At 42.2% G+C, this 14047-nt stretch overlaps 1 protein-coding gene across 5 annotated transcripts in view; it reads right to left on the reverse strand.

Annotated features, from left to right (window-relative positions):
* Positions 1-2376: 2376 nt before the first annotated feature.
* Positions 2377-14047, reverse strand: part of sned1 (sushi, nidogen and EGF-like domains 1) — a 236062-nt gene continuing 224391 nt past the window's right edge. For 4 of the 5 annotated variants that reach the window (XM_068041845.1, XM_068041846.1, XM_068041844.1 and 1 more), the window contains one exon: positions 2377-8625. Coding sequence is in view for 1 of the 5 variants with exons in the window: in XM_068041844.1 (XP_067897945.1) it covers positions 8612-8625 (14 nt within the window). In the remaining 4 variants the exon portion in view is untranslated. The other variant, XM_068041842.1, reaches the window with a different exon arrangement.

A 14047-nucleotide genomic window follows, 5' to 3' on the forward strand; every position in this document is an offset into this window, starting at 1 on the left:
GGAAGCAGAGTCTTTGAATATTTTTAAGGCAGAGGTAGATAGATTCTTGATAAGCAAGGGGGTGAAAGGTTATCAGGGGTAGGTGGAAATGTGGAGTAATCAGTTCAGCCATGAACTTACTGAATGGTGGAGCAGGCTCGAAGGGCCGACTGGCCTACTCCTGCTCCTAATTCGTATGTATCTTAGGAAGGATATTATTGCTATAGTGGGAGTGCAACGAAGGTTCACAAGACTGGTACCTGAAATGGCAGGACGGTCCTATGAAGAAAGAGTGGGGAAACTGGGCCTGTATTCTCTAGAGTTTCGAAGAATGAGAGGTGATCTCATTGAAACCTACAAATGCAGCTAAGATGTTTCCCCTGGTTGGGGAGTCTAAAACCAGGGAACACAATTTCAAAATAAGGGGGAAGCCACTTAGGACAGAGATGAGGAGAAATTTCTTTACTCAGAGAGTTGTGAACCTTTGGCATTCTCTACCCCAGAGGGCTGTGGAAGCTCAGTCATTGCAGATATTTAAAGCAGAGATTGACAGATTTCTAAAGACAAATGACATAAGGGGATATGAGAATAGTGTGGGAAAAGGGCATTGAAGTGGAAGATCAACCCTGATCATATTGAATGGTGGGGCAGGCTCGATGGGCTGAATGGCCTATTCCTGCTCCTATGTTCCTATGTTTTGATTCCAGGTTGCCATTTATGCTTCCTCAGGGAGATGCTTGCACACTGATGGAATCTCTTAGAGTTGCTCCCTGCGGGAGGTATCCATACACTACCTGGTGCCTCTCAGTCCTTCCCATTGTTCTGAGTTTTGATGTAAATATCCTCTATTTGCTGGCTGTAAGGGTCTTGCATAAACTGAGCTTGAGCAGGTTTAATCCAGTTCTTGACGGGCAATGGCCCTCAGCACAAAATACTCTGAATCAGCACTAGTTCAAAACATAATTCAGAGAGGCTACAGGTGACTGGTGCAAGAAGTAGAAAATGTCAGTGCTGTACTTTTCTGAGATTGGGTTCAAGGTACATTGCCATGCTAGTGTAGGGAGAGATTTACTCTATCTAATACATGCTTTACCTGATCAGAACATTTTATAGGACAATTTAGAGAGGGTTTTACTCTGTATATAATCTGCACTGTAATAGACATGCTCAATGAAAGTGTTGAGGAGCTTTACTCTGTGTCTGACCTGACCTGGCCAGGGAATGTTTGATGGGGTAGTGTGGAAGGAACTTTGCTCTGTATTTAACCCCGTGCTGTAGCAGGACTAGGAGTTGTCACGCAAGCCCCCACCTGCCAAGAATGAGGCATATTAATTTTGTCACATGAACATTGATTTTAAACTTGCTGGGAAGAAGAGATGGCCTGTTACAAGGGCTGCCAGATACTTAGTTGAAAAATATTTGCATACTAACAGACAGTGCTTGTGGAGACAAAAGGGCCATTCCCTGACACATTCAACCCACAATGGATTTTGATCACCAGACATTGAACGCGTAAGGAAGAACAGTCCAGAATCTGTTAAGGTGATACAATCCACAAAAGCCAGGACTGGTTAAACCAGCTGGTCTCATGATTAACTGGCTGGTCTAGGGATTTTTTTAACTAGCCACAAAGATTTTGAACTAGAGAAAGACTGTTTGCTCCTGGAATGAGAAGACCTCTCCTGTCTGCTCCCATCTCTTTCTCACAAGCCTCTGGACCCACTGAGGATACAAGAACTTCAAGAGAGAAAAGACCCTTACATCGAACAAGGTTTAAGAAGAATACTGGGCCCTAATGAAAAGCAAGAGCTACCTACAATCAAGGACTTTACAGCGAGCTCGAAGAACTGTAACCAAAACCATCTTCAGATATTGTCTCAAACTTTTCTACTTTATTTCTTCTGTTCTTTTCTGTCTCGATCTGCATGCATGAATCGCGTATGCATGCTAGCGTGGGCACGTCATGTATCCGTGGGCGTTAACTAAATTAGAGTTTAAGTTTAATAAAGTTCAATCTTTTTTCTTTAAACCTAAGAAAACCTGTTTGGTTAGTTTCTTTGCCTTACAATTGGAATTTAGTGAACAAGGATTCACTAAGGGGGAGCTAAAAAAGAAAAGTGTGTTTAAAGTTAAACCCTGTTACGGTAAGACCAGGTGAAGGCTGAGAGGGAACCCTAGACCCCTTTCTCACCTGGTCATAACAGAGTGTTAGATGGGAAAGTGTAGCGGGAGCTTTATTTTGTATCTAATCCATGCTTGATTTTACCACAGGGTACCCAAAATAGCAAGTGTTCCATTCCACAGTGCTAATATCCTTCAACTTGATGAGTATAAATTTCACAGGAAAATGTTATCAGTGAAATCAAACAACATGCACCTGGTTAGATATTCACACAAAGGTTTTATTTTCAATAAAACTAGTCGATACACTGAACTACAATGCGACACTCACATTTAATATAGAACACAGAAAAGACCTTCACAGATTGAAGGAAACGTGCAGCAACAGGGAATAATAATCCTCTCTGTCCACAAACTGACAACAGGCTGAGGAATGAGTGTCAGAACAGATCTCCAAAGGAAAAGGCAAACTTTAACAAGAGTGTGAAATAAGATAGCTTAAAATTGTAAACACAAACTAGTATCAAATCACAAGTAAGAGTAGCAGAGGGCCCAGTGCAGTGCGTCTCCAAACCATGGCCTAAATCACTTGAGCTGCAATGTATTTGGCTATCTAGGAGGACATCAGTGCATGGGGAGAATACAAATAATTGTAAAGAGGAACTACAAGGATTGAGTTTTGGATCCAGGGAATGGATGGGGAACCCAAGAATGATAGGTAAGAGGCTCCCTGTAAGGCTCACCATCCAAGCCCAACCCTGGCTACACACTTTCTACAGTTTTTCCACAGCCTATGACGCAGCAACTAAATTATTCACGTGACTTGCCATTCATGTGCCTGACCATTCACATGCTTCAGGAAGGGGGAAATATTGCCTCATCTAAAATAGGTTTAGATAGATTTTGTAGATGTGGCCATTGCATCCTGTAATTTATATTGAGTAACAGAATAAGCTGGAAGGGGGTAAATCAAATGATGTATTCAATCAGAAAAGATTAGGGTTTAACCTCAAAGATACTCCCCTATATTTCCAGAATGCTCCTCTATTTATTGGAAGGAAGACATGAACAGAGATCTAATTACCTAAATTTTACGATACCAATTCAATTGACACAGGACAGGACAAAGCCTCATATGCATGTCTCATGCATCTTTCAGATCCTGCTCGATCTGGGGAACTTCAGATCTGTCAATGATGATAATATCTGTAATAAAAAGTAGACACGCATGGTCCAAGAATTAGGGTGAGAGAAGGTGAGAACATCAGCTTAATCGCCATCCAGTGTTTCATTTCGGAAAGTGTTCATGTGTAAATGCTTAATGAGGGCAGGATTAGGATGTGCTCCAATGCTCCTGATAGTTGAATAGCTCGACAACATAACATAGATGTACATGAAAGGAATGGCCTTGTAGGCAAGGTGGTAGAGGTAGAACTTTACCCTAGGAAGAGTAATTCACTTCAGCAAAGGAACAGGAAAGCAAACTACAGAATACAAACAAATTCCTACATCAAGCATGGCAGATTATCAGTAAACATGAGATAGACTGGGGTCTCTGAGTAGTTGAGAACAAGATCAGAGAGTAACCAAGTCAACAGTCACCCGGAACTCACCATCATTACCATCAGCATTGGAGTAATAAAGTGCTTGCAAGCAATTTGTGTAGTGTGAGACATGGCTTGTGGTAAGTGTAGCATGCTTGGGAGGAACAGGTGACTTTGAACTTGTGCTTTCCAAAACACCCCATCACTGGGATTTTCTCAGCCTCGTGTCTTGGTCAGTTCTAGTCTAATTGATAGAGACAACAATTCCATTAAGATTATATCGTGTGACTACAGGATGGTAGAAGGTGAATGAGATTGACCCTGGGCAAATTTTATTTCACAATTCCTATGTTCAGTTTACAAATCAAGACAAGCTGTGTGTTTTGCCATTTCTCCATGATGTACCATAGATTGTCAAGGCAAAGGTTCACTGGCAATTCCTCAGAGTGAGTTATCAGAAAAAGACTTTGCCTTCTCTACTTTGGTGTTTTAGGGATGGGGGCTTAACTGGATCACACTCATGCAAAAAGTGGACTGTCACATTGTGTATTTTTCATTCCCAGTCCCATTCCTTATAATGATCACAGATTGTGGATCCTCAATCAGTGTAAGATGGACAAATAAGGGAGAAGAATAAGTCAAAGGATGCCATGTCCTGTACCACATGATCATGTTTATCAAAGTCAAACAAAATAATTTAACCCACAAATGTTGTTATATTTGTGCCAGTGGCTTTTACAAGGTAAAAGATGGGCAGTTAAACCATTAATCTTCAATACTTTGACCTAGAAAATTCCATGCCTTTTTAGGCATATTTTTACTTTGTAATTGGGGCAAGTAACTTTTTGTTTGGTACCAAAATTTGCTCTTCGTGGTGTCAACTGCAGATACCAATGAAGAGAAAGCTTTCCTGATACTACAATTTTTTTTGAGATTCGTTCGTGGGATGTGGGCATCACTGGCTAGACCTGCATTTATTTCCCATCCCTAACTGCCCTTGAGAAGGTGGTGGTGAGCTGCCTTCTTGAACTGCTGCAGTCCTCGGGGTGTAGCTACACCCACAGCGCTGTTAGGGAGTTCCAGGATTTTGATCCAACGACAGTGAAGGAACGGTGATATAGTTCCAAGTCAGGATGACGTGTGGCTTGGAGGGGAATTTGCAAGTGGTGGTGTTCTCATGCATCTGCTGCCCTTGTCCTTCTAGGTGGTCGAGTTCACAGGTTTGGAAGGTGCTGTCGAAGCAGCCTTGGTGAGTTGTTGCAGTGCATCTTGTAGATGGTACACACTGCTGCCACTGTGTAATGGTGGTGCAGGGAGTAAATTTTGAAGGTGGTGGATGGGGTGCCAATCAAGCGGGCTGCTTTGTCCTGGATGGTGTTGAGCTTCTTGAGTGTTGTTGGAGCTGCACCCATCCAGGCAAGTAGAGAATATTCCATCACACTCCTGACATGTGCTTTGTAGATGGTGGATAGGCACTGGGGAGTCAGGAGGTGAGTTGCTCACCACGGCATTCCTGGCCCCTGACCTGCTCTTGTAGCATTTATGTGGTTGGTCCAGTTCAGCTTCTGGTCGACGGTAACCCCCGTGATGTTGACAGTGCGGGATTCATCGATAGTAATGCCATTGAACATTAAAGGGAGATGGTTAGATTCTCTCTAGTTTGAGATGGTCATTGCCTGGCACTTGTGTGGCGCGAATGTTACTTGCCACCTATCAGCCCAAGCCTGGATGTTGTCCAGGTCTTGCTGCATCTGGACACAGGCTGTTTCAGTATGTGAGGAGTCACAAATGGTGCTGAACAAAATAACAAAACAGTGGCTGTAGACTCAAAAGACACACTTGTCAAGAGTACATTGTGAAGGGTTATTAGTACAACTGTTAATCTTTAGAAGGTGAAGAGCATGCTGGTAGCCAAGGAGGGCGAGAGTGACAGGTTACCCTGCCTACCCTGATCGTGTCTCTGAAATTGTGCATTGCTGGTGTCCTGGGTGTGAGGGAATTGCCATTCAGTGTCAATGCCATCTCCCTCCACATGGCAAGAGTGATCTTTTTGATAGGTTTCCTACCATGGACACCCAGCACTGTCTCTCCTCGGCACTATTTGATTCATATTGGATTATATGAGATTGTGGCATCTTCTCTGTGATCTCTGTGCCATCGCTTGATCCCTTTGTTGATTAACATGAGAACATGGCAGAGCAAACATGATTGCAAAGTGGCAGAAAAGAAAATCATGAGACATCTGGTCAAGCCAGCTGACAGTCAACTGAGTGAGTCAAGCATCGTTCCTGCTGCTCCCCCAGCCTCCTGCTGCAGTCTTCAACTGGAATTGGCTTCTTTAAAGTCTGCACTCTAATTTCCCTTACCCCAGCAGATTACTCCCGTTTTATACCAATCACTGCTTCAATGGATATGTAAATAAGATGACCCATAAAATTGCGGTGTAAATACCTCTCCAGAGTACTGGAGGCCCAACTCATTTTCCATTGGTGTAACATCAGTACAGTTCACCATATGGATGTTGTGAGACCACTGTGTGGAAGAAACAGTTAAAAAAACATTTCAGGGAATATTAACAAATGCTCGAACATATCGCTATCATCACTGGTCTCACTGAGAGGTTATGAATAGCATGAACGTGTGAAGTGCGGGGTAAGTGAATATATGCTTCAAGTCATTAGGTACCAGGATAGTGTACTGTGTTGCATGACTACAGCCCAACTTAAGCTAGTCAAATAAGATGATCTCTCCCCAGTACAACATGAATGATATTTGGTCATTAATTTTGACAAATTCTGGCTCACTTTGCACTCAAGTGCTGGATGCAGGTCTTGGACATATTGCCGATAGGGTCTCTGGGGACTAAGGATCCTTAAGATAGTTTCTTAACAAGTAATGGAGCCATATCATCACATTAAGGGATGCCAGACCTTGACTCGGAGGTGAATACATTGTCTTTACATTACGTGCCTTAGTCATAATGGTATGGGATTTCAGAGTTGTAATATGTCACTTCATTGGGGAGGGGGGGGGGGGGGGGCGCGCGGGCAGAGAAATGTACCAGTGTCAAAGGTCACAGTGCCAACACTGTTTATCAATGTCAAAATACAGTAAAATTCAGTCCTTTGAAATCAATGGGAATGAAAATAAGGCAATTTCCAAAAGGGACAGCCAATCAGCATGCCATTTTTATACCCAGAACCACGTTGAAAATCTACGCCCTTGATTCGACAAACTGCACTATATTACAGGCTGTCGGGTGTCAGAGACGTCCAGTTGAATTCTGACAAACATATAACCATAAAATTCCACTGTAATTAAACTCTGAGCTTCCCCTTACATTCTACAATATCCATGGTTCAGGAATCACTGGAGTATACAATCTTCATCCAGGCGCACAATTTCCAACAATCAGTACACTGCACATAGTCAGCCACTCATCTCTGCAACCTAATGACAAGTAATGTAAGAAAACACAGTAACAGAAAGCCTGGTTCTGATTTTGTTGTAATAAAGTGTTGCTATGTCAATAATTGAGCAGACTGGCTGAGGGGCATTTGATGTCATATAAAAGCCCACCTTTGGTAGTGTGGCCCAGGGATGAAGACCTTCCCTCTTTAACAGCAGCCTCGACAGATTAGAGACTGCCATTTCACTGCGTTCAAATCCTCTGATACTGGTAGGATTTGAGACTATTTCACCTGGAGCAGGAAAGACTAAGAGGAGATTTAATTGAGGTTTTTACAATTATGAATGGCTTTGATCGTGAATAGGGGGAAAGATGGCTGGCAATTCAGCGACAAAGAGTCATCAATTTAAAACTGTCACTAAGTGAGTGGGGAGAGGGATTAGGAGGAACTTCTTTATGCAGACAGCTGTTAGGAGAATGGAATATATTGCTGCAGAGACAGATTGTTCTAAATCTTCTAAAGGAAGTGTAGATAAACATTTGAAGCAGAGGAAGATACAGAGTTATGTGGAGAGGTGGACAATGGAATTAGTTTTAGATTGTTCGAGCTAACAGCCGGCACAGGCATGTTGGCCACTTTCTGTGCTGCAAACTTCCATGGTCCAATTGTAAGGTCGCTCGCTAACAGAGACTAAGTAGTTAATTTGGTTAGGTACTGTAAATTCTGGGACCATGATTCAAATTCAGCTCACACTGATGGGATGAAGATATCCTCTCTCTGATGAGGACTGGGTGGTTAGCATCATTCAACTTAGGGTGGGCGACGGAAGATTCTCTTGTGCCCTAACCAGGTTCCATAGATCTTAAATGAAGACAATCAGGGCAATCTCAACCCAGGTCCCCGCAAATAAGTGATGAGTGCATGCCGCAGAACTGTTGTAATATTTTAATTTCTAACTAGCACAAGCTTAACATGAATGGAAATACCACATTGGTACAGCAAGGGAGGTAGGGGTTTTAAGCACGCTGTCAGGCAGTCTAAGGGGCTCTTTTCTATACACAATATATTGGAGCCTCACTTTTACGATTGAAGTCTGCACAATGCTACCACAATGACAACATAATTCAAATTCTCAGCAGTCTTGTCTCTCGGCTTGAAGAATTTACACACAGCAGACTTACAGAAGTGAACGCACAGACACATGCACACTCAAATGCACCCATGTACCACAAGCATTCATTCACACAATCATTTACTCACTCGCCTCTCTCTGCTTGAACACAAAGACAAATAAGAATACATGCACCTGTTCTCCCCTCCCTGCCTTCCTTCCACACACGCATTCTTCTTCAGTTAGTTGGTTATGTGTTGATCAGATTTCAACCGTCCTGGTATTCTGTACTTTGACATCCTCAAATTGAACACAGCAACACTAAGACATTATGGCTGACTCTTGAATGGGTGGCCTCATCTTTACAATGCGTTAACTTGTGGTGGATTTGATTAACTAGCACCCATTCTTCTGATGTCTTCAGATTTGTGATCTCCTTACGTACATCAGCTAGAAGGCCCTAAAACATAAAGAACATCTCAGTGTGAATGAGGGGAGATCCCAGCACTTAAAGAATCTTCCTATCATCTTAAAATTGTTAAAGGGGGTGTGGGTGGGAAGGTGGTGGTGGTGGGAACAATGTTTTGGCTTATTGAGAAACCTAGGCAATAGGCCTGAGGCCCACAGGACAGGTGCCATCAAGATTGAAAAGAGTAGAAAGGAAGTGTAGGATAACAAAGTAATTACTACATAGCATCATGTGTGAGTTTAAAAAAGTCTAAAGGGTTGTCGGAGAAAGGAAAGACTGTGGAAGGCAGGCTTGAGGTACTGTGAATGAATGATGTATAATAGGAAATAATGCAATGAGTCTTGATTTAAACCAATGAAGATACTAACAGGAGGTACAATGTGTATACCACTGTCTGTAGAGAGGAAAAGAGTGAAGTTCAGAGAAGCAATGGTCATAACAGTATCACTGAAATACAAGCAGACAAGAAAAGCTGTGATGAGGAGAAAGAGGGGTTGGAATATAGAGAGAAGAATAGAAACAACTGTCAGATGACAAGAACTTTATTGTGTCTTGTCCAAAAGTGAGAGAAGGGTGTTGGAAGATTCTCCCCACCCTTAGATGGGCTTTATCACATTCAGTAGGAAATAAGAATGCTTTGTCAGAAAATTGTGCTATCACTATGCAGACATGAGGGAGTTCCATTTAAGATCAGAGGCCAAGAGATTTAAAAGACGAAGGAGGACACTAACAAGAGTTAGAGGCCTTTGGCCTGACTTGTTAGGGACATTAGAAACGGTGCCTGTGAAAAAATTGATTTTTTTTTAATCCTGTCAAAACCCAGCAAAAATAGTGAAAACATCCTGGGAGAGCTTTCAGGCAGTATCACAGATAGAAATAAGGTGATGCACAATTCATCTCATACATTACGCTGTCTGAATATTAGAGATATACAGGTCACAGGGGAATATTAGATACATACTTCGTGTGGAATTATATACATAATACACTGATACTACATACAGAATCACACTGATATACATATACATAGTATACTGTCCTACTGCATACATATATTACACTAAGATTTTAAACACATACATACAAAAGTGTGCACACATTAACTGTGATATAAAAGCACAATTGACAGTATGCATATCACACATGCATATTATATGCATGACACTACACATGTACATTTCACATGCACGATACCCTGTGGACACTTTGTGAAAGAAGCGGGGATCCATTCTGTTTCCTATCACAAAAAAACTACATTATTTCACAATACACAATATCACAATTCCAAGTGATGTAACAAATGTGCATTAAAAATGATGTGACACGTATGCTGACGACATATATATAGCGTGACGCACAACTACAAACGCACACAAATGTAATGTTTGCTCCATACATATGTAAATGAAACTGATTTATCCATGAGACAAACTTATCTTAAACACTGAGTAAGACGATTTTATGGTTTCTGAAAAGAGAAGTTGTTTTCTTGAAAAAAAAAGAGCTCTTAGTAGAAGTGGCAGCCTCGACGTTTCAGGCAGCATACTCTGCCTGTCGTCTGGAGAAATAACTAGAATGGGTGGAAACAGTGGGTTTATATGTGGTAGAGAATGGGAATGTGGGCGGGATCTTACTGCTGATAGGTCATTACAAGTTCTTGTTGCTATTGCTCGGCTAATTGTGTTCCGTGATATGTTGGTACATACGATTCTTCTTGTCGGGGTATGTTGGCTGCAGAGCAGGTGATATGTTTCTTGAGTAGCGGTAGCCAGATATTGCGAATGAGCAAGCCACTGTCTTGGGGGACCTTGACATGTTGGTAGATCTCCATAGCCTCCCTGACTTGTCTTGTCTGCCAGCGCATACAATGGATGAGATGAGTTTGGAATTGGACCATTCAATGCAGTGGTTATTGAGTTGAGCATGCTTGATGATGGTTGACTTGTCCCAGTGACGGTGTTTGAAACAGGCTTTGTGTTCCTTGAGACTGGTGTGTAGGCTGTGGCTTGGTTCTCCAACATAGACGTGTCAGCAGTCGCATGGAATGCTGTAAAGTCCCGCTTTGTTGTGAGATGGTTTCTTGTCTTTGTGGTATGAAGGAGCCTCTTCGATGACTTATGTTGCACTTTTATGTCCACTGATTGAGTATGCATTGTAGTCCATGCGACGTGGTGCTGATGTATGGGAGGCTGACTCTTGTCTTGGTTGTGGTAATTGTTGCAGTGCAAGTAACAGGTGGATGTGTGTTGATCTTATGGAAAGGAAATCCACTGAGTTGAAGTGTATATTGATATGGAGCAGTTCTTGTTGTAGATAACACAGTTATCTTTTGTGCTGAAGAAGACTTAACCAAGGAAATTACAACTCCAAGACCTCAACAAAATCAAGGAACCAAATGCAATCTCATTTCAGAAAGCTTCCTACACAGACCACATCAAACAAATCATAGGAAATGGGAGCAGGAGTAGACTATTTGGCCTGTCGAGCCTGCTCCAACATTCAAACAGATCATGGCTGATCATCTACCTCTACGCCATTTTTCCCCACTATCCTCATATCCTTTGTGTGTCGTTAATATTCAGAAAACTATCGATTTCTGTCTTGAACATGCTCAATGATTGAGCTTCCACAGCCCTCTGGGGTAGAGAATTCCAAAGATTCACCACCCTCTGAGCAAAGAAATTCCTGCTCATCTCTTAAATAGCCTGCCCCTTATTCTGAGACTGGTGTCCCCTGGTTCTAGACTCACCTGCCAGAGGAAACATCCTATCCACATCTAACCCGACACGCCCTGTACGAATTTTGTAAGTTTCAATGAGATCACCTCTCATTCTTCAAAACTCTAGAGAATACAGGCCCAGTTTCTGCAATCTCTCCTCATAAGACAATCCCACCATCCCAGGGATTAGTCTGGTGAACCTCTGTTGCACTCCCTCGATGGCACTATATTCTTCCTTAGATAGAGACCAAAACTGTACACAATACTCCAGGTGCGGTCTCGCCAAGGCTTTACACAAGTGAAGCAATACATCTTTACTCCTGTACTGAAATCCCCTTGCAATGAAGGCCAACATACCATTTGCCTTCTTAATTGCTTGCTGCAATAAGTTCAATAAATCAATAATTTCAACAAGTTATAATAGGGGACTTTAATTATCCAAACATAGGCTGGGATAGTAGTAGTGTAAAGGGCAGTGAGGGGCAAGAGTTCCTAGAGAGTGTTCAGGAAAATTTTCTACAGCGGTATGTTACAAGCTCAGCGAGAAAGGAGGCACTGCTAGACCTGGTTCTTGGGAATGAGGTGGGCCAAGTGGATCAAGTATCAGTAGAAGAGTATTTAGGGGATAGTGATCATTGTATCATAAGGTTTAAGCTGACTATGGAAAAGGACAAAGAATAATTAACTGGGGGAAAGCCAACTTCATGGGGGTAAGAATGGAGCTGGAGTGAATACATTGGAGTCAAAATTTGGCAGGAAAACTGGTACTGAACAATGGGCTACCTTCAAAGAAGAGATAGTGCGGGCAGTCAAGGTATGTTCCCTCGAAGGGAAAAGGTAGGGCAAACAAATCCAGAAATCCCTGGATGACAAAAGAGGTAGAGAGTAAGCTAAAGAAAAAGTGAACTTATGACAGGTGCCAGGTAGAAAATACAATTGAGAACCAGGCTGAATATAGAAGGTCCAGAGGGGAAGTGAAAAAGCAAATAAGAGAAGCAAAGAGAGAGAGCATGGAAAGAGACTGGCAGCTAACATTAAAGGAAATCCTAAAGTTTTCTGTGGACATATAAATAGTAAAAGGGTGGTAAAAGGTGGAGTGGGGCCTCTAGGGACCATAAAGGGGATTTACACATGGAGGCAGAGGGCATAGCTGACATATCAAATGAATACTTTGCATCTCTCTTTATCAAGGAAGAAGATGCAATGGTGAAAGAGGAGGTAATTTAGACACTAGAAGGGTTTAAAATTGATAAAGACGATGTATCAGATAGGCTGTCTGTACTTAAAGCGGATAAAGCACCAGGACCAGATGAGATGCATCCAAGGATACTGAGGGAAGTGAGGGTAGAAATCGCAGTGGCACTGGCCATAATTTTACAGTCTTCCTTAGATGTTGGGATGGTGCCTGAAGATTGGAGAATTGCAAACGTCACACCCTTGTTCAAAAAATGGTGTAAAGATAAGCCCAGCAACTACAGGCCAGTTAGTTTAACCTCGGTGGTAGGGAAACTTCTAAAAAAAAATTGGGACAAAATTAATAGTCACACGGACAAATGTGGGTTAATTAAGGAAAGCCAGCATGGTTTTCTTAAGAGAAAATCATGTTAACTAATTTGTTGGAGTTTTTTGAGCAGGTAACAGAGAGGGTTGATGAAGGCAATGCTGTTGATGTGGTGTACATGGACTTTCAAAAGGCGTTTGATACAGCGCCACACAACAGACCTGTAAGCAAACTTATAGCTCATAGAATAAAAGGGATGGTAGCAACATGGATATGGAATTGGCTGAATGACAGGAAACAAAGAGTGGATGTTTTTCGGGCTGGAAGAATGTTTGTAGGAGAATTCCCCAGGGGTTAGTATTGGGACCCATGCTTTTCCTGATACATATTAATGAAATAGAACTTGGTGTACAGGGCACAATTTCAAAGTTTGCAGATGACACAAAACTTGGAGACATTGTGAACTGTGGGGAGGATAGTGTAGAACTCCAAAAGGACATAGACAAGTTGGTGGAATGGGTAGACAGGTGGCAAATGAAGTTCAATGCAGAGAAATGTGAAGTAATTCATTTTGGTAGGAAGAACATGGAAAGACAATATAAACAAAGGGTACAATTCTAAAAGGGGTACAGGAGCAGAGGAACCTGGGTGTATATGTGCATAAATCATTGAAGAAGGCAGGACAGATTGAAAGAGCATTTAATAAAGCATACAGTATCCTGGGCTTTATTGATAGGGGCAGAGAGTACAAGAGCAAGGACATTATGTTGAACTTGTATAAGACACTAGTTTGGCCTCAGCTGGAGTACTGAGTTCAGTTCTGGGCGTCGCACTTTAGGAAAGACGTGAGGGCATTGGAGAGAGCACCGAAAAGATACATGAGACTGGTTCCAGGGATGAAGAACTTCAGTTATGAAGATAGATTGGAGGAGTTAGGACTGTTTTCCTTGGAGAAGAGAAGGCTGAGAGGTGATTTGATAGGGGTATTCAAAATCATGAGGAGTCTGGACAGAGTAGATAGAGAGAAACGGTTCCCACTTGTGAAGGGATCGAGAACGAGAGGGCACAGATTTAAAGTATTTGGTAGGAGAAGCAAAAGTGACATGAGGAAAAACTTTTTCACACAGCGATTGGTTAAGGTCTGAAATGCACTGCCTGAGTCTGGTGGAGGCAGGTTCAATTGAAGCATTCAA

Source organism: Heterodontus francisci, chromosome 11, assembly GCF_036365525.1.
Source record: "Heterodontus francisci isolate sHetFra1 chromosome 11, sHetFra1.hap1, whole genome shotgun sequence".
In the NCBI taxonomy this organism is placed as follows: Eukaryota; Metazoa; Chordata; class Chondrichthyes; order Heterodontiformes; family Heterodontidae; genus Heterodontus; species Heterodontus francisci.